This window comes from Poecilia reticulata, linkage group LG6 (genome assembly GCF_000633615.1).
Source record: "Poecilia reticulata strain Guanapo linkage group LG6, Guppy_female_1.0+MT, whole genome shotgun sequence".
Classification (NCBI taxonomy): Eukaryota; Metazoa; Chordata; class Actinopteri; order Cyprinodontiformes; family Poeciliidae; genus Poecilia; species Poecilia reticulata.
In genome coordinates this window covers 25,312,353-25,337,649 of record NC_024336.1, presented here as the reverse complement: position 1 = coordinate 25,337,649, position 25,297 = coordinate 25,312,353, and the positions used below count along the sequence as shown (strand labels likewise).

General features: G+C 39.0%; 1 protein-coding gene and 1 non-coding gene across 9 annotated transcripts in view; both read left to right on the top strand.

Annotated features, from left to right (window-relative positions):
• The window catches only part of megf11 (multiple EGF-like-domains 11), a 107,804-nt gene extending 89,270 nt beyond the window's left edge, over positions 1–18,534 (top strand). For 4 of the 8 annotated variants that reach the window (XM_017305510.1, XM_008412212.2, XM_008412210.2 and 1 more), the window contains 12 exons: positions 2,412–2,558; positions 4,799–4,933; positions 7,686–7,814; positions 9,094–9,222; positions 9,857–9,985; positions 10,105–10,233; positions 10,328–10,564; positions 11,581–11,750; positions 11,856–11,919; positions 14,847–14,891; positions 15,533–15,739; positions 16,814–18,534. In XM_017305510.1, the coding sequence (XP_017160999.1) occupies positions 2,412–2,558; positions 4,799–4,933; positions 7,686–7,814; positions 9,094–9,222; positions 9,857–9,985; positions 10,105–10,233; positions 10,328–10,564; positions 11,581–11,750; positions 11,856–11,919; positions 14,847–14,891; positions 15,533–15,739; positions 16,814–16,989 (1,697 nt within the window). In that variant the 3' untranslated portion in view covers positions 16,990–18,534. The remainder of the gene's footprint in view (positions 1–2,411; positions 2,559–4,798; positions 4,934–7,685; positions 7,815–9,093; positions 9,223–9,856; positions 9,986–10,104; positions 10,234–10,327; positions 10,565–11,580; positions 11,751–11,855; positions 11,920–14,846; positions 14,892–15,532; positions 15,740–16,813) is intronic. The other 4 variants (XM_008412213.2, XM_017305511.1, XM_008412216.2 and 1 more) reach the window with 2 other exon arrangements.
• A 5,205-nt stretch (positions 18,535–23,739) lies between these two features.
• Positions 23,740–23,811, top strand: trnaq-cug (transfer RNA glutamine (anticodon CUG)). Its single transcript has one exon. It is a non-coding gene; the product is annotated as a tRNA-Gln (tRNA).
• Positions 23,812–25,297: the final 1,486 nt, after the last annotated feature.

Sequence of the window (25,297 nt, the reverse complement as noted above, 5' to 3'; positions counted from 1 at the left end):
ATATATAAAAACAAACTTTGTCTTATTTGTGGTTCTGCTCAATCCAGAGTTGGTGTCGGTTTCTACAGTGAAGTTGCTGTTAGTTTTAATGTCTGGGAATGGGACGGAGCTTGACAGTTGTATATGCACAAATGCATCAGCTGGCAGATCTACATGGTTTTTGCTGACATTAGCAAACACACATTTTGAAGTCTGTTTTAACTAAGAAGGTACTCATGGTGAAAATATGCTACTATGTAAAACAGTACTTTTACCTTTATTTGTACATAACTTTTGTCAGTACAGTGCCTTGTAAAAGTGTTTATTGAACTGGAACTTGATCATCACAGATCTAGAGTAATTCATTGGGATTCTATGTGAAAAGAAACACAAAGGACCTCATAATTCCAAAGTGCAGAGATCCACAGCTCATCTGGGAAAATCTGTGTCCAGTACAACTTTATCTAGTGCATTATAAATGTGACTTTTACAGAAAAGTGAAAAGAATTTTAAAAAATTGAAAGAAAGTAGTAAGAAGTCCTTAATGTAGCTTTAAACAAACTGAGACACAAACATGTATAAGATGTAGAGTTGTAAAACTTTTTGGCCAACGTGTAAAATCCTGTTTGTTGGAACGCTAACTCATTACATCATCCTTAACACACTCTCTTCATGATTGAACGTTAGCAGTAGTATCATGTTGTTGGAAATGTTTTCTCCCATGGGTCAAGAAAACCTACAGGCTGCAAAAGATGAGACAGAGCAGAGGTTAACTTTCAAGGAAAACAAACCTGAACATGCAGTGTAGGTACGATGTAATGGTTTATATCGAAGTATTCGTGTCAGAGTGATACAGAGTGCAGATGGCAAAATTTCAAATTGTTTACTTGAGATATTTTGCAAGAGCAACGGGAAAACCTTTTCACCTCTAGGTGTGAGAGCTGTTTGAAACATACGCCGAAAGCTTTCAATTGCGATTAAAACAAAATGATTCAAAAAATGTATTGACTCCTGGGGATTGTTGTGTAGTTTTCCTTCCACTTTGCAATTTTCCACTACCTTGTTTTGGTCAAAACATAAAATTCCACTAAAGTACACTGAAATTTGTTGTTGCAACGTAACAAAAATGTTTAACTTTTCAAAGGATATGAATAATTTTACAAGGCACTGTTTACCAGAGCAGGAAAAAAGTCTATGTGTGTGAGCAAGAGCTGGAGGAAAAAAAAGAGCAGTCGCACCTCTGACAATTTTTTAGCAAAAGACCTCAGTTCAAGTTTCCTTCACTCTTTCTTTCAGGCATGCAAAGCCCCTCTGTTTGTCACCATTACTCTGAGAAAAACGATGCTCTGTCTGCATTCATTTTCCCACAGTGAAGGCAGTCACCGTTTTTTATTCTGGCTGGCCCAGAATAACACATGCCTTGCTTTCCTTTTGATGTCCACAGCTCTGCTCATGTCTAAATCACCCCCCTCATTCCATCAGCACTAACATTTCCTCTCCTTTTACTCCTCCATGCCTGCCCTAAAGTGCCGTGGTTACAGTATAACATGGCTCCCAAGAGTTTAGTCCAGGTTTAATTCAAAGGTTGTGCGCCGAGGCCGCTTTAATGGCTACACCTTCTTCTGATATTCTTATTCAAAGGAAATTTCAAATGAGATTCGAACATGACTGTTTGAGAGTTTGGGGTATGTCTGTGTGAGCGCGTGCGTGCAACTGCGCTTACATAAAGTGTATCACTCTTTAAGAAGCTACATGTCTGTATGTAGCACAGTACGTGCAACTTTCTCCTTTCATCTCACTTTTCTAAGAGGCTGAGAGAAAAGACGCTGCTGCTCTGATGGATGTGCTAATGCATTCATGTGCACACCGAGAGCCCTGTGTGGATGCCGTGTTTTCTTTTTTCTTTTCTTTTTTTTATTTTTTTATTTTGCAATTGTTGGTTGGAGCTGCACCAAACACACTGTGACACTTCCAGTCTGTGCTCTTGTAGCCTGAGTACCTCCCTTCAGTTCTGTACACAACCCCAGCTTTGCTGAAAGAGAATGAGAGACAAGCTGGGGCTCTCTGGAGGCCCAACCCTGTTAATCAACACAGTGCACTGGCAAGGAGCCCCAGTCAGATCAAATATAAAATACATTTGGAAAGGAGAAATGGAGTGTGAGAGATGGGCTGGGTTTGAAATAAACACACACACACACTCACACACACACACTTCAAACTGGATGCTTTATTCAGGACTAAAATCATTTGAGGATCCATGGTGATTGAATAACCCCACAGATCTGTTAATATCAGGCATTGTGAATGCTGTCCCTGTTAACGATGTGTTTTTACAGATGGCTATTTAGAATGTTGCAGCAAACCAGGTTTTTTTTTTTTTTCCTCTCGTGTTTTGCATCCGCTGAATATTCGTTTTGTTAATGTGCCTGCAGGAATCCACTGCGATAACGTGTGCCCACAAGGCTTCTGGGGACCCAACTGTTCAGTCAGCTGTTCCTGTCAGAACGGAGGGTCCTGCTCTCCCGAGGACGGCACATGTGTGTGCGCACCTGGATACAGAGGGACTTCGTGCAAAAGAAGTGAGCCTCCTCCTCTATATACAAAAAAAAAACGCAACCTCTCTTGATCCTATGCTTTGAGCGATAACTGGCTGGCGCTGAGAGCTGCAGCGGTAACAAACTCCATCACAGCGCTGACCTTGTTTTGATCTTTGAAGAATTGTTAAAGGTTGAGCCAACTGAGGAGAGGCACTCTGCTGTCGGTCAGAGCGGCTTGAGTGTAAATCCTTCATCACAGCTATCACTTAATCACAGTGTCTTTTTCCCTATGGCATCCCTCAAACACACACGCGCACACACACGTAAATACGTGCACGCCCCTCGTCCTCCTACACTGTCCTTAACAACCAGCTCACAGTGGGAGACTCGGTCCTTGCCTGAGGCTCATCAGTGGGCATGCTTGCTGGGAGCGCCCGCTCTGCTGTCTGGGGAAAAAAAAAAAAAAGGGTGGTGGGGGTTTCTGTCTGAAGCCGCTCTCAAGTGAGGAGCTTACTGATTGGGAGCGAAATTCACAACCACAAACCTGTAAACATCAATTTGAGTGGAAAATAAGAGAGAAGCTTAAACAAGCTGCATGCATTGTGCGTGAGCGTGTGTTTGCCCCTCGAGCGAAATAATCACTCAGACAAATTCAATATTTACCCAAGTAATTTACTCATCAGGTAAAACGATTACAACTCGCAATCTGCGTGTGTATGCAGGCAGGGTGGGTGTGTGTGTGTGTGTGTGTGTGTGTGTGTGTGCGTGTGCGTGTGTGTGTGTGTGTGTGCGCGCGCGTGCTTTTTTTTAAATTTCATTTGAGACATCACATGGTTCTCCAGAGCTTGGTAATATGCTAACCACCTGTTCCCTGAAATACGTTACAATTAACACCTAATGGCTTGTCATATTACTACTGTGACATCGTTATCAGTTTTTAACAGGTCTCTATTTAGCTAGGAGCCGATTCTCTCTTGAGAATATCTACGCTGGAGGACAAAACTTTCCCCGGTTCACTACAAAAACAGTGTTTGTTGAAAACTGTCACATTAATTCTACAAACCTAATTATTTCAAAGCGGAAGTGATGACACTTTTTTTTTTAGAAAAAAAAAGCCTCAGCTCTTTTAACTAGTTCTTAATAAAATCCAGTGAAACATTCTGCTTTTGGAAGTCACCTAATTAGCAAACAGAGCGTTTAATCTCATTATAAAGACAGTGTTTCTGTGTAGTCCTTGGAGAACAAACAGCATCATGAAGACCACAGCAGGTACAGTAGGTCATGGACAAAGTGGTGGAGTTTTGTTAAAAGATGACATCAAAAAGTTTACAACATTTAGAACACTTTTCCATCCAAAAATCTGAAGCTCAGGTGGGAAAAACTGTTGACAATTCAACTGTCAACAGTTTGCAAATCTGGTCTTGATGTGAGATTGGCAAGAAGAAAATCATTGTAGAAAGAAAGTTATAATAAGTCCTAATTATATTTGGCCACATTCCATAAGGAACACACAAAACATGTAGAAGATGATGCTCTGGTTAGGTGTTTCCAAAATTATTTCTTTGTCCTTCATGCAAAATGATGCTTGTACAGGAAATATAACATCCTGAAGAAATAAAACATCCAATCATGAAAAAAGGTGGTGGCAGCATCATACTTTAGCAACCTTCGACCTTAAAAATGTAGCCAACATTACAGTGGGCAATGGTTCGCATATATGGAGTACTTTGTGTTGGTGTATAACATTTATACTAGCAGGTTTGTGGTGCTACAATTTGACAAAATAATTGTAAAAAATTTCAAGGGTGTAAATATGTTGGCAAGCCACTGTTGCATCTAGCAGACTTATCAGCTACAGTCTCCCATTTCCAAAGACTAGGACTTTTGTGAGCAAAATAACATTTTATTCCGCTTTTGATTCATATTCTTTCAGCACATTACCAAGACGGGGTTGTTTATTATTCCTGACATTTTTAGATCATAAAGCAGCTTTCAACTCTTGACACAGAAAAATATTTTTACACTTCTCTTAACTCCTACTGTTCTGTCTGAGGCAGGAGATAAAATGTCGGTGATTACAATAATGACAGCCTTTACTGCTCTCACCCTCCCCTTCACACGCTCTCCTTGTCTCCTCTGCTTTTAATTCCTCCGGCGTTGATTTTTCTCTACTGCCTTGATCGCTCTTGTCATGCTGTGTCCAATAATTATATACCTCTTGTTCCATCAACATTGGTGACTGATTCCCTCTCCTCTCCCCCGCCACGCTCCGTTGGCTGCAGTCTGCTCTCCGGGGTTCTATGGGCACCGCTGCAGCCAGACGTGTCCGCAGTGCGTGCACAGCATCGGCCCGTGCCATCATGTCACCGGCCACTGTGAGTGCCTCTCTGGCTTCACAGGCTCCCTGTGCAACCAAGGCAAGTAGCCTCCTGAGTCCTTTTCCTTTTCCTGCAGCTTCCTTTAAAGTTTTTTTGTATTTGTTTTTTTGTTTTTTTTTGTTAGAAATCGATGCACATGTCTACATTCAGAGGTACTACTAAGCTGGGAAGTATTTCGAGTAAAAAGTGTAAATTTAAAAATGTCACTTTTCTTTTGCATCTGATAAGTGTCTCCACAATCCATATAAAAATCTCTCGGGCTGAGTTTTTCAGGCAAAGAATGCATGAATACACTTTGCAGGATCTCTATCTGATTCTGGAGCTGCATGTAAAATCTTTTTGTTAATTCACAAAGACGAATCATGTGCACATCACGTCTTACTGTAAAATTACTTTTAACCTCTATGTTCTGTATTGCAATGTCTGTATTGTGATGTCTCAAATGTATTGTTTTGGCGATGATTCAATTTTGCGGAAAAATGTGTTGATGACAGACTCACAGGGAGAAAAAAGAGCATTTTTTAAATTTATTTTGCAGCTTCTTCTTTTACCTACATTTGTGTCTAAAGTGTGACATTGTTTCCTTCTTGCACTCTCAGAAATAATGCTTAATAAGTAAAATAATATACCCTCTCTTGATTTGCCACACGACATGGTATATGTAATATTTTATCATCAGTATTTGGATTTTTCACATTCTGACTTTTTCCATTCATTCAGAAGTAAAAAAAAAAAGAGCTTAGGTTGAAATTGTCATGTTTCTTAAACTGGATCAAAAAGAAAGAAAGACACTAAAACAACTGTTACACAAATTTTATAAAGTTACCAAAGTGTGCTGTAAAGAATTTAGTTAAGAAAACTTTATTCTTCATTTGATAATGGTTAGTAAACTGATATAAGTTGGCACAAATACTAAAAAATGCAGCAAATAATCATGATTTGTGAAACGTACAAATATTATGACTCCATTGTTATTCAAGCTGGTTCAGAGTCAATAACTTGAACACGAATATCCAGAAAACTGATACGGAGATTCAGAAACAAAATATGCAAATTTGGGTCTAGAAAAATGTGGAATTTTCTAACGGAAAAATGTGTACAAACTCAGAAAAGGACAGTCCTGGAAAACCTGTCGAAGGCTGCAGAAGATTTGAGACTGGGCCGGAAGTTCACCTTTGAAGATGAGAACAACCTTGACCATACACCAGGAGTCACTATAGAATTATTTAGATCAGAGCAGCGATTCGTAAGAATGGCCTAGTCAAAGCTCACACCTAAATACAGTTAAAAATCTGTAATATAACTTGATGCTCTCCATCCAAATGAGGTTCATATATTTTTGCAAAGAACTGGCTAAAACACCACACTTTTGATTCCATTCCTGGGAACACATTATCAAAACCCAACATCAATCCTTCAAAATTCCCAAATTATGCACTACTTTGGAATGTTTTACTTAAAACCCCAATTAAATTTGATGAAGTTTGTGGAAAAGCTTAGCCTCAACACTTTTGCAAGGACACTGTATTAAATATTGAAAACAGAAAGAAGCTACACCTTTATTCTTGTCTGACTTCTGTCCGTCTTTTAAGCCGAGTTTCACCTGTTTGAGATGAACTTGTGTTTGTGCACTCAAAATTTCAATTAAAACGAGTATTTGAAAATAATCCGTGTAATTGTGCCACCGATTTTTACTTCTAATAATTCACTTTTTTTTTTTTTAATAAATCACAGAAAGCCATGGAGGATTGTCTTGAATTCTCTTTCATGGCTTTAAGCAGTATCTTATAAATAAAAGTTTAAAAGCTTAGCTGAAGGAAGAGAAGTGAGTAAAGATGAGAGCTGGCCCTAATTTGTCATGGCTATAATTACTATTGAACAGCCGTTGGGCGACGAGGGACGGAGGTGGCCGACAGCATGGATGTTCTCCTCCTTATGTTGATCCCCACTGGCGTCCTCACTTGTCCTTTGTCCAGCATGCAGAGTCCCAGCCTAATGAAGCTCTCCTAGTGAGCTGAGGTTTGAAATTCCCCCCACAGCAGCATGGGGGAGTCAACCTCATGGCTTAATGACAACCTGCTTGAAGGAGCTTGAAAGAGCTCTCAAGAAGAGGGGAATGCCAGTTGAAATGCAATCATTAAAATCCCCCCACATGAAAATGAGTCCGACCCCGCTCTTCCTCAGCCAGCCACCTTATCAGATATTTCTAACACTGGGCAATTCTCTTTATATGAGACCTTTGATCTGTCTTCTGGTGCTGCAGCTCCCAGATCCTGACGCTGCGATACACCTTGGCACAATTTGTCTCCTCTCATCCCCCCCGCCCCTATAAAAAATAAAGACAATAGACGTTTCGGTGGATATGATATATTTTGTAGAATACTGCCAGAGTGCATTGAAATATTAATTTCATAAAATATTTATACAGGGGTCTGTGTACACAGTCTATTTTAATTCTGTGGCGCATCACTCATTCCTCTCTAGTGGGTAGAAATAGGGCAGTTCTGCCACAGGAGGCAGTGATTAACTCCTCCTTTTGTCTAAACAGATCAGTTCACTTCATGTCCACTCCAATAGAACAATATAAGGCATTAGAGGGAATGTTCACCTAAGCTGCTGTGGAAGTCTCTGCTGTAGTACACCTGCTCTCAGTAAAGTGCTCGGATTTTATTGTCCTCATACCTTTGACCAATCTTTGACCGGTGTAATTACATTAACTTTAGAGGGGCTGATTATTGTTGTGTTTTATTTATTTATTTTCATTATTTTGCTTTTTGTTTTTATTTCGCAGTCTGTCCGAGCGGCAGGTACGGCAGGGCTTGCGCAGAGATCTGCCTCTGCACCAACAACGGCACCTGCAACCCCATCGACGGCTCCTGCCAGTGTTTCCCCGGCTGGACCGGAGATGATTGCTCGCAGGGTACTGCTTCACCGTATCTGCCTCAGTTGTTTTATTTCTTAGTTTTTTTCTGCTTAACACATTTCCCTTGTTCTCATCGTTTGTCTCCCACTCTTATTTTCCCCTCATACGTTTAAATTCATACACATTAGTCATCTTCATGACCCTACTCATCCACAACTAATGCCCTCGGCTCCAGATGATGTAAAACACATTGCTAGCTTAAATGGCTGTAGTAATGCATTATGCTCTTTGATTTACTGCACCTCAGGCCAAAGATCATTAAGCCAACTTTGAGCCAGCTCACCATGGGAAACAGATATGCATTGTATGTGTGTGTGCACGTGTACTGCGGCTCTCAAAAATCTAGACACCCCTGTTAGTTAGACTGCCAAGATTTAGTGATGTAAAATAAAGACCATGATAAATCATTTCAAAACTTTCTCCATGTGTATTTTACATTAATCCTGTACAATTCAAGTTATACAGTAGACAAAAAAATAAAAACGAGCTGCGATACGCTGGTGGCATAAATGTGGAGAAGCTTAAACAAACACCCTTTTTAAGTACCTTTTTGTGTACATACCTGTCACCAGTTGCCTGATATCTCCTGACATTTGGTTATTTTAATTCTTTAGCGAAAGCTACAGTTTTCAGGCAAGTTACAAAATATAAGAATGATCTCATTGTACAAAGGTATCAGTCAGAACAAACAAAAAAATCAACGTGGCGAGTGAAGGTGGTAAGCTGGAGAATCTATGGGACAACAATAACTTTACAAAACTGGACATTTCTCCAGAAATTTTTGAAAGACGATAGTGTAACTGTTCAAAGAGTCTGAAAACAGCTGCAGAAGTTTGCAAAAAGTCCTATCTGTTCCTCCTGTGTGACCAATCCCAATTTCTATTCTCCATTTGTCTGGACTAAGTTTCAAGACAGAATAATTTTCTTCCCAAATCTTGTCAGTGGAGAACAGTGGGAGCATCTTTCAGTCAGCTGACTGGTGGTGTGCAGCAGCAGGTGTGGGAGGGGCAGCACTTTTACTCAACACTCCATAATGGAAATGCACAAATCTGGTTACTTTCTCCTGAATCTCATCATAAACACTTTAAACTGTGGCTAAATATTTTCAGCCAGCCGGCCCCTACCTGCCGGCCCCTACCTGCTTAGCATTTGTCTGTTAATACAGGGTTTTCAGAATAGACAGTAAGGGTGTCCCGACTTTCATGTGTTTGGTGCATGTTTTAGGGTGCGACACATAGTGTGATCATGAGCCTGACTGTGTTTCTGGCATCTGCAGCTTGTCCCTCTGGGCACTGGGGTCCTGATTGTCTCAACTCGTGTAACTGTCACAACGGAGCCCAGTGCAGTGCCTATGATGGGGAGTGCAGGTGCAGCCCTGGCTGGACTGGTCTCTACTGCACACAGCGTGAGTTTCCCCCCCCCCACACCCAGAAACAAGATGCACAGTGTCATCTACTGGCTGAGCTGCAGAACTGCAGTGGATGTTATGGAGGCATGTTTTCCAGTCTCGAGGCTAATGTATGATGTGAAGTTTCCATTTTCAATTTTTTTTAGGAAGAGCAACATCAAAAAAAGATAATGGTCACTTCATCATTTTGCTCATAATATATTCCAGTCATTTACTCACTGATAGTGCAGCTCATCAGCTTCAGTCCTGTAATTTGAATGCCATTATGCAGAACCCTAAGGGTTTACCCAGAGTTGTTTGTAGAGTCAGGCTCATGCTATTGTGCATGATAAGGAACATTGTTTTTATTGTTTTCCTTCTTGTCGCACAGTCCTAACATTCAATTACGTGTTGTTCATGTTGTAGAACAAAAAGTTATGTTCACGGCATAACTGGGTTTTCTGCTGAAGCAGGAAATCTTTCATTTCCATTTATTCACAGAGTCCCTTATTGAGTATGCCGTGGTGACATTGAATTGTATTGATTTCTCTATTCCCTGGTGATATGACCTTGACTCTTTACATTGTCTTCCACTCTCTTTTGCCTTTTCCCTCCCACCCCATCCGACCATTATATTCATCTCTTTCCCCAGGTTGTCCTTCAGGTTTCTACGGAAAAGACTGCTCTGAAGTCTGCCGCTGCCAGAACGGCGCCGACTGCGACCACATCATGGGCCAGTGTGTTTGCCGAACGGGATTCATCGGGACGGGCTGCGAGCAGAGTTGAGTGCGCCCGCCACATTTTTATTTCAATGCAAAATTACCCTGTGGATGTGTTTGGCTCCTGTTCACTAAGTGCTTTAATTTGATAAATGTAGTAATGTACTCCCCTGACATGCAGAGTGTCCTGCTGGTACATTTGGATATGGCTGCCAGCTGCTGTGCGAGTGCCTGAACAATGCAACGTGCGACTATGTGACTGGAACGTGCTACTGTAGCCCCGGATATAAAGGCATCCGCTGCGATCAAGGTGACTGAGCTGTTGGAGAAGTTGCACTGGATTATTGATGGAACATATGTGTGCATATGGTTTAGGGCACTCACTGTTGTCGTTTTCTGTGTAGCAGCTCTGATGATGGAAGAGCTGAACCCGTACACCAAGATAAGCCCGGCACGTGGTTCAGAGCGGCAGTCTGCGGGGGCTGTCATGGGCATCATCTTTCTGCTTCTCATCCTCATGGCCATGCTTAGTGTGTTTGTGTGGTACAGGCAGAGACAGAGGGACAAGGGCCAGGAGATCCAGCCCAGTGTGTCCTACTCACAGGCAATGCACATTAACAACACTGATTACTCTCTTTCTGGTAAGATATTTCAATTTATGGCTAAATGTATTATTTATTATTCAGAGAATAATGCATGTATGCCTACACATGTACCCAACTGTGCCTACACAGAGTATTCATAACCTTTAAACTTTTTTTATATTTTGCCAAGCAACAGCTTAAACTTTGTTGCATTTTATTGGTGTCCTATGAGGTAAAACGTCAAATAATAATGAATAATTAAGTTGAAGCGGAAGGTAGAGAATACAGGGTTTAAAATATGAAAAGCGAGGCATAAATTTTTATTCTTGCTTCTTTTTACTGTGATGCCCATAACTGAAAGCCCGTCCCACCAATTACCTTCAGAAGTCACCTGACACACCAATGTTTGTAGAGTTAGGTCAAAGTATCCCAAGTGTCTTGCGGAGCGCTGTTCAAGCCATTGTCTGAATATGGAATGAATATGGCACAACTGCAAACCCACTAAGACACAGCCGTCCACGTAAACAGACGGGTGAATGAGGTCAAGATTAATCAGAGAATTGATCAGATCCAAGCGGTTCAGAAGAAGGGGCTTGACTTTCACCCTGTAGTAGGACAAACACCTAAAACAGCCATCAGGAGCTGTAGCAGGATGAAAAGTCGTTTGTTAGAGAAAGCCCAGTCAAAGTTCAGAACTATATACAATTACATATTTGTTGCAAGGGTTTAAAATTAATGTCCAAAGCTGCTCTTCATCCTATTTGATGGAGCTTGACATTTCGCAAAGAAGAATGGTCAAATTAGTCCTTAGATTTTTGAAGCTGGTAGAGACATACCTCAAAACCTATAATTTTAGAGAATTTTCAGATTTTAATTAGTAAAAAAAAAAAGAAAAATTATTTTCCTTCCACTTCACATGCACTACTTTGTAATTCTTTAAAATAAATAATGTGGTTTTAATACAACAAAATATAAAACACATCAAAATGTAAGAATATTGTTACAAAAAAATTGTCTAAAAGCTCCAAGGACCTAAAATGATCTTTTAAGCATCTCATCCTGTAAACCTTTAGAGTGTGGCAGTACTGCTGCGATGAGGACCAGCGCCTCAGAGATCAGTCAGAACCAGAACAGCACCAGCAGCACTGCCCAATGCTTCTCCAACCCCAGTTACCCCACCGTAGCCCAGTGTAACGTGGTCTCCACCATTTCCAGCAACCTTGACGGGACTCTGACTCTCAAAGTACGACCTTTCAACATTGGCATTGTCATTGCCTTTTTTTTTTTATCCAACAATACCACGTCGGAGCATTAAGCCATTGTCGTGTTATATTCTTCTTTTTTGCAGTCAAGTACCCTGAAGGGCCGAAATGCCTCAGAATGGAGAGCCTTCTGCAACCTTAACGACATAGGTCAGTCTTACTCTCACTTATTATGTCACACCACATATAGGCTGAGTTTGGATTTCAGAGCAATAAATGAGCAAAACTGTCAAATCAGGGGCGAAGACGTGCGTGTCATTAAAGCGGACCTCTCGGAGCCGGAAGCCTGCTGTGAATGAAGATGAAGCAGGGGTCTCTTGTTAAACATAACCTTTGCTCTGATTTTGATAAGATATGCGGGTAGGACAGGGGGAGAACTGGAGTGGAGATGAATAGGGGTCACTATGAGCTCATTAGTCCTCCTTCACTTTCCCAAGTGACCATGATGACTTACAATGGGTCAAGCGCTGCACACTTAGGATATTAATTATAGAAAATCCTACAACAAAGTGTGTGTTTTTTTCTTATTCAGGAGAGCAGCCTTTTATAAATGCCTCAGAAGAGCCGTGGTTGTGAAGAAAAACAAGTGTTTATCTGTCGATACGTAAAATGCAACTGGATGAAATCGGTTTCCAGGTAGAAAGGTGCAGCTGCTGTTCAGTAACAAGTATCTTAGATTAGTAAACATGCTTAAAATCATTCTGCCGTGCTTATTTGAAGAAACATAGCATTTATTTAAAATATTTCTTTAGTGGCTTGATGCTCACTCCTGTCACAAGAAGAGATTTAAAAAGGATGATGTGCCCTTTTTTGTTTTATTACCTGGTATAACTGTAGTTGTTCTGTAATTATCTATAAACCCAAACGATTTGATAACACAGTAACTGTTGATCAGTCCTGAATAGAATTGGTTCTAATGAATGCAGTCCACTCATTTTATAGTCTAACCTACTGGGAATGTCACAATACTGATATGTCAAACAAGAAACTGATACCAAGAAAAATATTTGTTGCAAAAAATATGACTATAGTAATGTTCTCATTATCTTAATTTGGGCAAAGCCATTAAGTAAATGTAGAGAAAATTTAAAAAAAGAGCTGAAAATTATGGCTTTCCTGTACACAACAGACAAGATGAAGAGAGGGCTTCACTGCTTGAGCATTTGATACCTGCTTGGAAGTGGTTGTGCACTGGGGAGACATATCTCCATATAAAATCAGAATGGGACTATTAAGTTGCTAATATTTAAGGAGATAATCCCAGCTTATCTGGGAGCTCACTGTTTTGTTTCTAAGCCGTGACTGTTTGGGTGAGCCTGCGCGGCTGGGGAAAAGGCTGATTGAGTGTGTGTGTCTGCAGGACTGTGGTGTGAAACCAACTTAAGGAGATGAAAATGTCTGTTTCTAATTTGTGTTGTTGTTTCTTTTATTTACCATATTTAATTTAGATTAAGGTCTTGTCTGCCTGTTATTGTCAAAATATGTTTTAAAAAGTTACAGTTTCTGGAATGCTAGAATCTTCCAGCTTAGCGTTACTTTGGTTCAACTCCTTTTAGACTACAGTCTCAAAAAGTAGAAGTTTCCAAAGTACCCGCAAAATACTTTGTATTTTTGAGAAATATTTAAGACCCTAGTATTTTGACAGGGTGTACTTTCTTAAAACCTGAGGTGTCCATCATCATTGCCACTCTGATGGACATCAGCAACTTTTTTTCCAGGCGTCCTTGAGAAGTGTCCTTTGCCGGTGCGATAATAAAACCCCTCAAACACATGTTTGAAGATCAAACTGTGATAGATCGCTCTTCCTTAATTAAAACACCCTGCCTGCTCACACCTGATTGTTATTCCACACTTTTCTCTGATATCACCTTTAAATAAACTGCTGATGATAAATGTTCACACGTTCCCTCATAGCTAAGAATTTATGTTGGAACATTTTTATGTTACATTTAGGCAGACATTTAGAAGATTTATAATGGTTAACACAGGCTTGCCATGAACACACTGCGCATTAAATTGTGTATTAAAGAATTCAACTTTTCCTTTTCAGTCGTGCTTAGGCTTGTAACTGTTGGTGACTACGTTCAACTCCACGCTTGATGTTGAGAAATATGTAGGAAATATAAAAGACAGAATGTGCGCACAAGGCAGCAGAGAGCGCAACCAAAAGTTATATATAAGAAATCAATGCATAACACAATGGCTAAACAAAGAGACAGTATGGATAGGGAAATGTGCAGCTGCAGAGGTAGTTTCATGAGACAAAGACTTATATTGTCACCTTCCTAAAATAATGGCCTGTGTCATTTTTTTTCTTTTTTGCCAAAAGTAATTTAAGATGCCTCAGGCCATTATTTTAGGAAGCCGATAACATGATAATTTGTCCAGTGAGGAATAAAGTCAGCAGAAATGCTGTTTGAGAGCAGAAGCTTGGAGATCTAACAATCATCACCCTACTATGGATTTAAAAAGTGCTCTATGGAAGTTGTATTGTGTCTGTAATGCCTCACAAAAAAACTAATTAAAAATAGTATCTTATACTTGGGATGAACTGGACGTTGTAAAAAAAATGATATATGATATATGTTCGTTGGTTCATTTGGCTCAGACACTAGGGCATTTTAAAACTAGATTTTTATATTATGAAAGCAATTCTAATGTGCATTTTGGAAAATAAAATCCCTTTTTAGTTTAAAAAAAATAAATTGAACATTTAGTAGCTTGCAATGTTTTGGATTAAAACGCACTAGTATCTGAAAATGTTCGAAATTTCACTCTTGACCAAACAGTCACCATTCACTCGTTGGGGAGTCTTTATTTTTATAAATACAAATGTAAAACTTTTTGTACTCCTCTCCTGACTGATACTTTTTTATGACCTCATTTTGATCCTCTGTAATATCATTGTTAATTGTGTCTGTAGCAATAAGATGCAGATAAAGGAAAACGTGAAAAATGAAAGCATGACAGCTAAACCTTATGTCCGGTAGAGCCGATCCATCATAAGTAAACTGAAAGCTGAAACTGAAGCTGCGTTTCTGTATAAAATGTTTGCCTTTCTGGTTTCACATTTTCAGAAGTTCAACAGAATGAGGCACAGCCACAAAAAGCAACGCGAAAAGGTGAGCAGATAACTTTACGACAAAGTTTTCAGGTGTTTTTAAAGTTTATCTCCAAGTGGAACGGCTAAAAGAATCTTTTCACTTTACAGCTGATGCACAAGTTTTCCTATTTGGATTGTTTTTTTGTTCTTTTTTTTTCTCTTTTGATATTAATTTCACAGCCGCAAAGTGTCACATCTGTATTTTTTCTGATTTATACAAGAGGTCTCTGCAGTCTGGACAGGATCATGGTGGGCTGAGCTTTTATCCGAATAGTAATTGCTTTCCATGGCTCGCTGCCTGATACGTCATTTTGTCTTCAGCGCTGGGCAGTCGATGGTGAATGTGAGAGACCCAGGGGTGTGAAGAGGGCTCTGCTGCGGTCTCTAATGAGGCCTCTTATCAGATTGATGAGACCGTTATAGATGAGATGAGCCTTCCACTCTCTTGCCTTTGTACTCTTATTACTATATACCACCATTAGTCACCTGTCGCAGACAAAAGAAATTCAGCTTCAGAATGGCAACAAGCTTCATTGCCATTCTCTTCGCCATTCTCCAATATGGGCTTAAATTCATGTATTAATACCGCCATTATGAGTCTGTGACAATCGCTTCATCTTTTATGATGCTGCATAAATCCTTGTCTTGTGGCAACTGCAGATTACATAAAGAGCTCCATGTGCAACAACAGCCCCTGCTCGCTGAATAGTGATAATCCATACGCCACTATCAGAGACCCACCCGGGCTGGCGTGCAAGCACACAGAGAGCAGCTATGTGGAGATGAAGTCCCCCTCCCACCGTGAAGTCCCCTTTGGAGGCACCGCCACTCTCCTGGGCACCGTGAGCAGGAACCTCTATGATGTTGGTGAGTTTTGTTGTTGATTTCGATGGAAGCTTTTGGCTTCTGTTGATTTTTTATTTTTTTTTACTTTAACTGCTCTGGTCATTTTAAAAGTGTCATTGCTAGAATTTTCTGTCTACCTTATATTAGCAAGTTTGTATGTCATGTAAACGTATAAAAACAGTTTTAACCAGCAAGAAAAATCCACTTTACCGATGTTCCCATAATGTCCCTGTTAAAATAATTTACTTGTGTTGCTTGTATGCTCCTCCAAAAGTTGGCGTCAAAAGCCCTCACTGTTCTAAGTTCAGTTACGACGTTCCTTTTTTATTTTCTTTCTCCCCTTGCCTTACATTAGAATTGATGATTTGTTTTTGTTCTCTTAACCACTAATTAGCAGAAATTTGTGAGACGAATTCAGTTTGTTTTGAAATTTGTATGTTCAATTATTAGCCTTATTACTAGCTTTTCTATCATATTCATAATTCATAATAATGGTTGATTGTCTGTAATCAATATTAATCTGTGAAATAAAGAAGATTGTTCCCTAGACTGGTGAAGAATTCATTAAAAGTTACTATGTTAATCCATTTCACTTCAGTTTATTTCAGTAGCATTGATTCTCAACAAATGTCAACTCAAGGCACTGAACAAATCAAACGGATCTAATTATTTACAGAGATGGATAGTTAATTCAGTGAAATATTAGACTGTTTAATCCACATATTTCAGTTACAATTAGATATCAGTGCAGTTAACTTCAGGTTATATGCAAATCTGTAAAAAGGTTTTCTCTCTATGGAAACTGAGCTGTTTGAATCATGTTATCAATGGTGAAAGTAAAGGAAAACTGCCTGTTCTTTTAATAGGAAGAAATCTCCAGCAGAGGCAGCTGGCTCCGTGTGAGAGCGGCCATCTGCTGGACCCCACTGTGGTTTTGATCGGAAATTAGATTGCATAACTTAGCAGATTGTGAGATTGGCTGGTTAATTAGCATTAGCATAATTTCTCGTGTCAGCGTTTCACCTTTCTCCTTGGCCGTACTAACGTACGTCTCTCTTTTGTTTTTTTCCTACCTTTTCTCTCAAACTGTTGCAGAGCCCACCGTGAGTATCCTGCAGGGACCCAACGGAATGGCCACAGGTTTTTCCCAGGGTCCCTATGACCTTTCCTGTGGCAGCCACATCCCTAGCCACTACGACATTCTCCCCATGCGCCACAGCCCCACACACACACCCCCGGCGCCCCCAGAAAGCCCCAGTTCCTTGCTTTAGGGTGAACAACCCTCCACCTGGCCTGGGAACCACAGGAAACCAACTTTCAGCCAATGGCTCTCCCTTTGTCTCTGTATGTGTTCGATTTGGTGCTGAGATTCTGAGATGGAGAGACAGCCACGACTCGTCTGGCTCACTTTGGCTCTCTTCCTGTGACCTTGAGGGAAAATGAGGGGAGGAAAAAGTGTCCCACTCACCAGCGACTGTTTGCCAGTTTTATTTTGTTGTGGAGCTGACTGCTCAGACTGCTGCCTGGCCTTTATATGGACCTCCTGATGTGGAACAGGGTTGTTCCGAACACTGCAGAGAGCAGGACACGTGAACTGAGTGGACAGTTTATTTACAGGGAGAGCTGTCCTCGTGCTCATTTTTATCCCATGATATATGTTTATTATAAAAGAGCAGCAGAGTGTTTATAATGTCCCCCCTGCCCCCCAAACCAAAATTATTGTCCTGGAGAGAGAGAGAGAGAGAGAGAGAGAGAGAGAGAGAGAGAGAGAGAAGGTAGCATAAAGAGAAGCTCTGCTCATCAAACTCAGAAGTGAAAGAGCGTTTCCGGCGGCCTAAATGTTCGACACGGGACTGTGAAAACGAGTTTGAGCAAGCATGGGTAAAATAGAAAAATTGTTGTAATGGTTCTGTATTCGCTGTTATCCAGTAATGATCACACACATAATACTAATGTAAGCTAAGTTTTGTTGTTAACGAGGCCGTGTGTATCTGGACATGTTTTCAGCTCGCCAGTGTTCATGCATTTATTCCATTTATTGAGACTTACAGACACAGAATCGGTCTAACATTTGACCCTTTTCTTCACATTAATGAAGTGCTCCAATCTTGTGTTGTTTTCCATGTGAAGGCGTTTCTTTTCTTTTGTTTTTTGTTTTTTTTTGCAAATGTCTTGGTTTTTGTTTTAAGGTTATTGGATGCTTTGATCTTTTACGTTTTGTATTTATGAAGCTCTTTGCTTTACGTATTAATTTATATTATCGAAGACTTTTTTATCAATGTGGTTATAATGATAAAATAAAAAAAAGATGAGCATGATCAGATAATGATACCCACCGATGTAGATAACACACAATTTATCTTCTTGTGAGATTAGCCGTGTCATTTTGTGAGCTGTTTTTGAAGTCACTTAAAATATTCTCTCTGTCAAATTGTAGATTAAAAATAACTTTTCATCTGACCAATGCAAGACCCAAAAGCTTTTACAAAGGGGATTCATGTGTGATAGAAATCTGTTTCTAAAACCTCTTTTTTTTATTTTCCTATCAGGCTAATTAATTCTTTTATCTCGTAGATTGAATTTGCTTAAATCCATTCCACCCTCTGTTGAAGCAATAACATGTTGACAATCGATGCACAGACAGCGTTTCACTGGACGTCACCACATCTACGAGCAGCATAGTGACAGTTGATCTCACCTCACCTGACTGTTTGTCCTTTTAGGACACTTTTTTTCTAGTTGCTGTCACATAAATCTGGTTGTTGTTTTGGTACTTAAGTTTGTTTCCTATTAAATACCTCTTCTGTCACCAACAACCTGTCTCATTCACATTAATGCACCGAACAAGAACAAATAAATGTCCTTGATAAATTTAGCTAATGTTGCTCATTTCGGTTTGGGAGCAAAGCCACGCCTCAGCTCCACCTCTGATCACTTGGCAAGCCTACTTGTAGCTGGCGCTCGCACACAGAGCACTTTATCTTCTGCTCTCGACAGCACATCCCTGCCTCCCTTCATCATTCCATCCTGACCTTATCTCTACTCTTTTTCTTTACTCCAGCCTTGTCATTGTTGTTGCAAGTCTTTTTTCCTTCAATCCAGTACTCGCCATCCTTCTTTTTAACAAATCTTCCTTCTCGCTCAGCAAATCTTGTTTCCCTCCATTCTTGCAACAAATCCTCATTTGTTCTCCTTTTTTGAATAATTTGTGTAAAATGTCATTTGGCCTAGCTGTTGTTTTTGGGTAACACTTTATTTGAAGGGGGGTGAATAAGACTGTCGTGACACTGTCATAAACATGACATAACACCTGTCATGAACATGAATAAGCCTTCATAAATATTTATGACTGTTGTCATAAAGTGTCATTCGGTAAATTATGACACTTTTAATACAAAGTTGACATTATTCAAAATGTCTTTGTTATGACAACTTGACATTAACCAAGAAATCATTACTGTTTAAACTTTACCTTTAATAATATAAAGTTACCTAATTTTTAAAGTGCAACCAGTAAGATTTTTTGAACAAATTGACATCAGTAATGATTTCTTGGTTAATGTCAAGTTGTCATAACCCATCTTCCTAATCCTCCCTTGCGACCCACTCATCCTCCTCATCTTTCTATTTGACCCTTTTGACCCTACTTCATCACACTCCTAACAACCTTCATCCATCCGCCTCATCCATCTTTAAAACTCCATCTTCATCCCTTTCATTCGTTTTTCTCTCATTTTGACCCCTTTTACTCCACCCCACCATCTTTATAACTGAACTTATCCTTCTTTACAAACACTCTTCATCTCTTTTTCCTCCACCTCCCTCTTTATGACTCACTTCCATTCCACTCATTATTCACATCGATACTTAAGAGCTTTTTGCATCCCTGTCATCTTCCTCTTACCTTTTTACAACCCCTCATCATCCCACTCATCACACTCTCCCTTCGTCCTCTCTTCCTTTTCATCCTTGTTATCCTCGTTTACCATCCATTTTATTCTAGTCATCCTCTTAATCTCTATAACCATTTTCATCTCACCCACGCTCCCCACTTGCTTTTTGCACATCGTTTTCACTCCCATTACCTAAATTATCTGTTTTTTCCTGCATTTTAAGCCCACCCAGTGTGGACTTGTGATGCCATTTGCCTGCAGAGTCAGTAGCCCCACTCTTTTTCACCTTCCTCCTAACCAATAAAAACGAGACTCCTCATGTGTAGTGCAGCCCTATGATCCAGCTACTGTATTTCTTCGTTCTCTCCTCTCTTTTAATGAGTCAGTGAGCTCACGTTGTCATTGTACGGTCCCTGCTGCTGTGAGATTTTCTGTCGAATAAGAAATCCAACTGTAATAGTAGATGCTCACAGTCCAGACCTTGATTCGAGTTTTGAGGAGAAGAAATTCCCTCCGGTAGCAGCTCCAGAGCTGCCATGTTCGCACACAGGAATATTCTGTTGAAGGATTTTATTTTGAATAGTCTTTGTGAAGAGATTTTAAAATAATACATGGAATTTATGTTCTTGTAAGTATATCCACTGCTTTACAAAGATATTTCTAGCCTTATTTTGACCACCAATATATAACACTTCATATAGATTTTTTTCCCCCAACTTTTTACATCAACTGCATCCCATTCACCGTTGTGTTGTGCTGACTGTCCCTGGGAATAAAGGCTGGTTCTTTTGCACAATTTGATTATAAAATGACAACAGACTAAAGAGTTGTCTCTGCCTCAACAGTTTGACCATATTTCACCATTTTAACTTGATTTTTGAAGTACTTTATCAGTCATGTGTTATTGTTCACCTGAGGCTTTTTATATGTCAAAATTTTAGAATCGATGAACGGCCTAATGTGGATTAGCCTCACTTCAGGCTGAAAGCTGTGGAAAAATGGCTAAAAAAAAAGTTAATGGTCTGAGAATTAAATGCATCACATCAGTTTCATAACTAATGAAGCTGAACTGGCGCTGTCTTTCAGTTGAGTCACCATGACGATAAAAAAGGGAAAACAAAGGCAATCTGTTGGATATTCTGAGCCAGTCTAGAACTCTCTGGGTTATTTTCCAATGCAGAATTTCACCAGATGTGTTGTTACATAATATCCGTTTTATTTCTCCTCTATAAGGATTTCCTGTTTGTTCGACATCTGCACTGACCCTGTTTTTGTGTTTGTTTTAAACACATTTTCATTATCATTAAAGCAGAAAAAAACAATTTATTTGCAGTTGCACTAAATAATTGCAGATTGCATTAGGAGTTTATTGGACATGTTTCAAGCAATTTCTTTGATGTGCTTTACATACTCTTTCTTTTCAATCACATATTTTACTGAAATGTAATTTCTTAAACAACTTTAGGGATGTTTCTCTTTGCTGCCACTTCTACAGTAGGGCTTGTAGTGAATACGTTGAGCTTCAAGTCAAACACTTTCAATTATCAGACAGCCATTCTTCTTTATTTAGGGCCTGAAGATATTTCTCTGATGCCTGCCTGATGTAAGTCATGGGACTCAAACATCAGTGGCTTTTTTAAGTAGGAAAATGTATCCCCAGGTGTCGCTGAAATTGAACCCAGAGTGTAATACTGAAACTGAGAAAAACTCACCAAATTCTTATTTGTCTCCTACAATCCATCCGTTGCAACTTACAGTCAAGAAAAACAAAAATTTGTAACAAAAAAAAAAAACAGTTTGAAAGATGTTTGTTGATTGTATATGACAAGCTGTGGAACTTCACTCTTTAACTATTTTTAATTAGACGTGAAGTAAAAAATTAAATATTGACACTGTCTGGCAAAAGCATTCATACACCTTGAACTTTTTCTATTTGTTCATTTCATTTTGCTGCATTTAATGTATTTTCTTGGGACTTTATGAGACAGACCAATGCAAATAGTGCATAATTGTGTATTGGAAGAAAGAACACATGGTTTTCAAAGTTATTAAAGAACTAAAAATATCAAAAGTGTGACATGCATTTGTATTCACCTATGTTAATATCCTAGAACCATCTTTGGCTGCAGCTCTTCTGAAATGTCTACACATACACAGACTTATTTTTTATTTATTTTTTTGCCCATTCTTCTTTGCAAAATCTATTTTGATCCAAACACCTTCCCTTCAAGTCTGACCATTTTCCTTGAACCTTCTGAGAAAAAGCTTGATGCTGCCATCACCGTGCTTAACTGGAGGGATTTTGGGTTTAGGATGCCATTCATTTTCTTTCTTTCTGCATTCTGGTAAACTGAAAATAGCACTTCTCATCTTTCTTCTTCCCAGTTTGAGTAGTGCACAACTAAAAGTTATCAATTCAACAGACTGTCACATCTTAGCTGTGGGTCTATGCAGCTTCTGCATTTGCCTCTCTGATTAATGCTGTTAGTTTAGGTGAACAATTGTCCAGCTTTGTGAACAAACTGGCTTAAAAAAGTCTTGAGGTCTTTACAGAGCAGTGGTATTTATACTAAGATTAAATTCCATGAGCTGATTCACTATTTGCTAATTTGGTAACTTTTGAATGCACTTTATTGCACTGATCCTGCAATATTAATTATAAATAAGTAAAATCTGTTCATGTTTGTGGTTGTAACAAGACTTAATCTGAAAAATTTTAAAGTGTGTAAATAGTTTTGCACAGCATATTTAGCTGTGATGAAAGTAAGACAAACCTGGAAAGGTTGCCCCACGGAGTACAATAAAAACAACTTGGTTGGCAGATTATTAAGTTTGGTAAAACAACCTTAAATAAGTAGCACATGTTGCAGCATGTCATTATTCAGAATACATGACTTAAGTAAACATTATATGTGGGAAAGCTCCTCCATTTGGTCAAGGGCTGTAAGTAGCAACCGAAATGTAAAATAAAATGATTTTACCTTAAATGAGCATTTCTTTAAGAGCAAAAGTGTTGGTAGTCTAATTTGAAGCATTCAGATGTGAGTCAACATTAGGCTAATTAAGAAAAATGGTCACAAAGCTAGATTGAATTATATTTTATATTCTTCTGAAATAAACAAAAATCAGTGACTTGTATAAATGTTTGACTTTCATCATGCATATTTTAGCAACAAATGTCTGTCTGTATAGATATCCCTACAGAAAATCCTGCCAGCAGGGTCCGTTTCATCTAAATATGCATCCTTTGGCTGCACTTTGCAGTGACTAAATCCATAGCAGAGCTCAGCTGCAGATCTTTATTGTTGTCACGTCCTGCGACAGGAACTGTGAGCATCCAACAGACCAGAGCTGAATCTATGCTTCGCTACTCTAAGTGTATAATCAGTATTCATCTCAGTCAGGCTTATGATTTTCACCAACTCTGTATCCAGCTGAACCCAATTTCAGATGGAAATGTACCTTGACAGACATAACTCAGCATAGAAATAAGTCCTTCAGCAAATTAAGCAGAGAACAGTAGTTAAAAGGCTTATCTAATTAAATTTAACTCAAGAGATTAGTGATCAAAGAACAAAATTCTTTGATAGAAAACGTATTATACACTAGTCTTAACACATACAGTGTTCACTGTATTTTTTTTTTAATTTACTGACAAGGAATATATGTTCCTTCCCCGTATAACTTCAGAGGAATTGGGCAACAAAAACCTCAAACATGGAAGTCCTTCCCACTATCCTAGATCCTGCAATTCCAGCGATTGGCCACCAGGTGGCAGTAGGTGATCTTACAAGGATTAAACCAGGGCCTAAAAGTAACAACATATCGTCCTTTTCTGCCACATTCTCATATTCACCATATCCATTCGCATCAAACCACACGTAAAATACGCTCAAGATAAAATTACAACTGCTTGCAATCGACGATGGAGTCTCGCCGCTCATGAAGACAGCATGCTGGAGGAGCACTGTTACTTACTTTCGGAAGTTTTTTATTATTTAAAAACTTTATCCCTATGTTTCTGGTAGAAAAATTACGTTACTTTCCCTGGTATAATATCTACAGTGAGAAAATGACGGAATATGTGAATTGGATTAAATACCTTGAATCGTTTTCCTGTGGTCACGTGGTTCCATGGTGTAATGGTTAGCACTCTGGACTCTGAATCCAGCGATCCGAGTTCAAATCTCGGTGGAACCTAATTTTTCTCTTTTAATGTTTTATGAAAAAAAAAATCAAACAAAAGCAATATACATTCATAAATACTTCCTCTTTTCAAAGTTGTGTGCATGTCTCTATGTGTTATACAGAATTTGAGAATACTGTCGTGTGGCAGAAACAAGCCTTATTTAACAAACCGATGTGACAGCTATCCTCATTCTGAGGGTACCTGTTCTGTATTGTACTCTTTAACTCAACACAGAACAGTTTTACATCGCATTTCATCAGCATCAAAGTTCTTACAACTCAAAAAATGTCAATGTGTTGCTTATGTAACTTCACTTTGCTTCAGGATTACATTGCTTATCCAGATTTTCAACAATTAATTTACAGACTGTTTTCCTTGGACCGAGTTGCAGCTGCATCATTGTAGTTACTGTCATCTTCTCAACCTGCCCATTATTGCATGGAAAGTAGCACACACAGAACAGTTGCTGTTTTGTTTTTGATCTGCAGCAGCTCATGGTGAGCTACCCTGAGATCAGAGTGTCCCATGCAACACCATTGCTTTGAATACATCTTCTGGTGAAGGAATAAAATCGACTTGTCTCGTCTTTCGAGTCTTCTTAATAATTAAAAGTCTTATTTCAGTGACACTGAATGTGGGCTTTTGCTGCAAATTATTCATGTTACATCATGAACATATTAATGCAGTCATCATAATTGATGAGAAGAAAACTAAAATAGTCCCTGACCACTGTAAGTTAAGGCAGAAAGAAGCACATAAAATATTCTCACTTCTGCTTAAAGTCAAATTTGATTAACATGAGAAAATTGTTTATGGTTCTAAATGTAATAATGATAAAATCTATAATTACTGCATGCTGATATAATAGAGAACAGACTGTTGTCTATTTAACGCTGCAATCCACTTGATTTTTCAATTCAAAATGGATTTTTCTACCAGTATTTACCTCTTTTTTTTAATAGAAAATAATGGTAAATATTTTAAAGTAATAAAATTTGACATATTTAATATTTGTCAAACCGCAATAGTGTGAGAAAGACAACATATCGTAAAACGCCACATAGTAGCAACATCACAGATGACACAAGATGGAGTCCATCTGAACTCTATGTACTCTTTCTACCAAATTGTATGTCTTCATACTCACCACACGGGGGCAGTATTAGGCTGTACACTAGGACAGGTTGCGTTGGGCTCTTCAGTTCTGCAGCCAGCTGGGTACACTTCTTGTTTATTTGGAAACTGAAAATTGTTAAAGTGAAAATTGTTTGACAGCTTTCTAATTAATCTAAAGTTCAGGTCTCATCAAACTATTTTCTTGATGTCTGTTTTTGTTTTCCTTTTTTCTTTTTTTTTTTAGCCAAGATTGAATATTTACATGAACTAAAGTTGATGTTTATGTGTAAGTTGTTTTTTTGTCTGAAAGACTTCCAATACAAGGATCAAACTCAAACTTAGAACTGCCTTAAACTCAGAAAAAAAAAAAAAATATATATA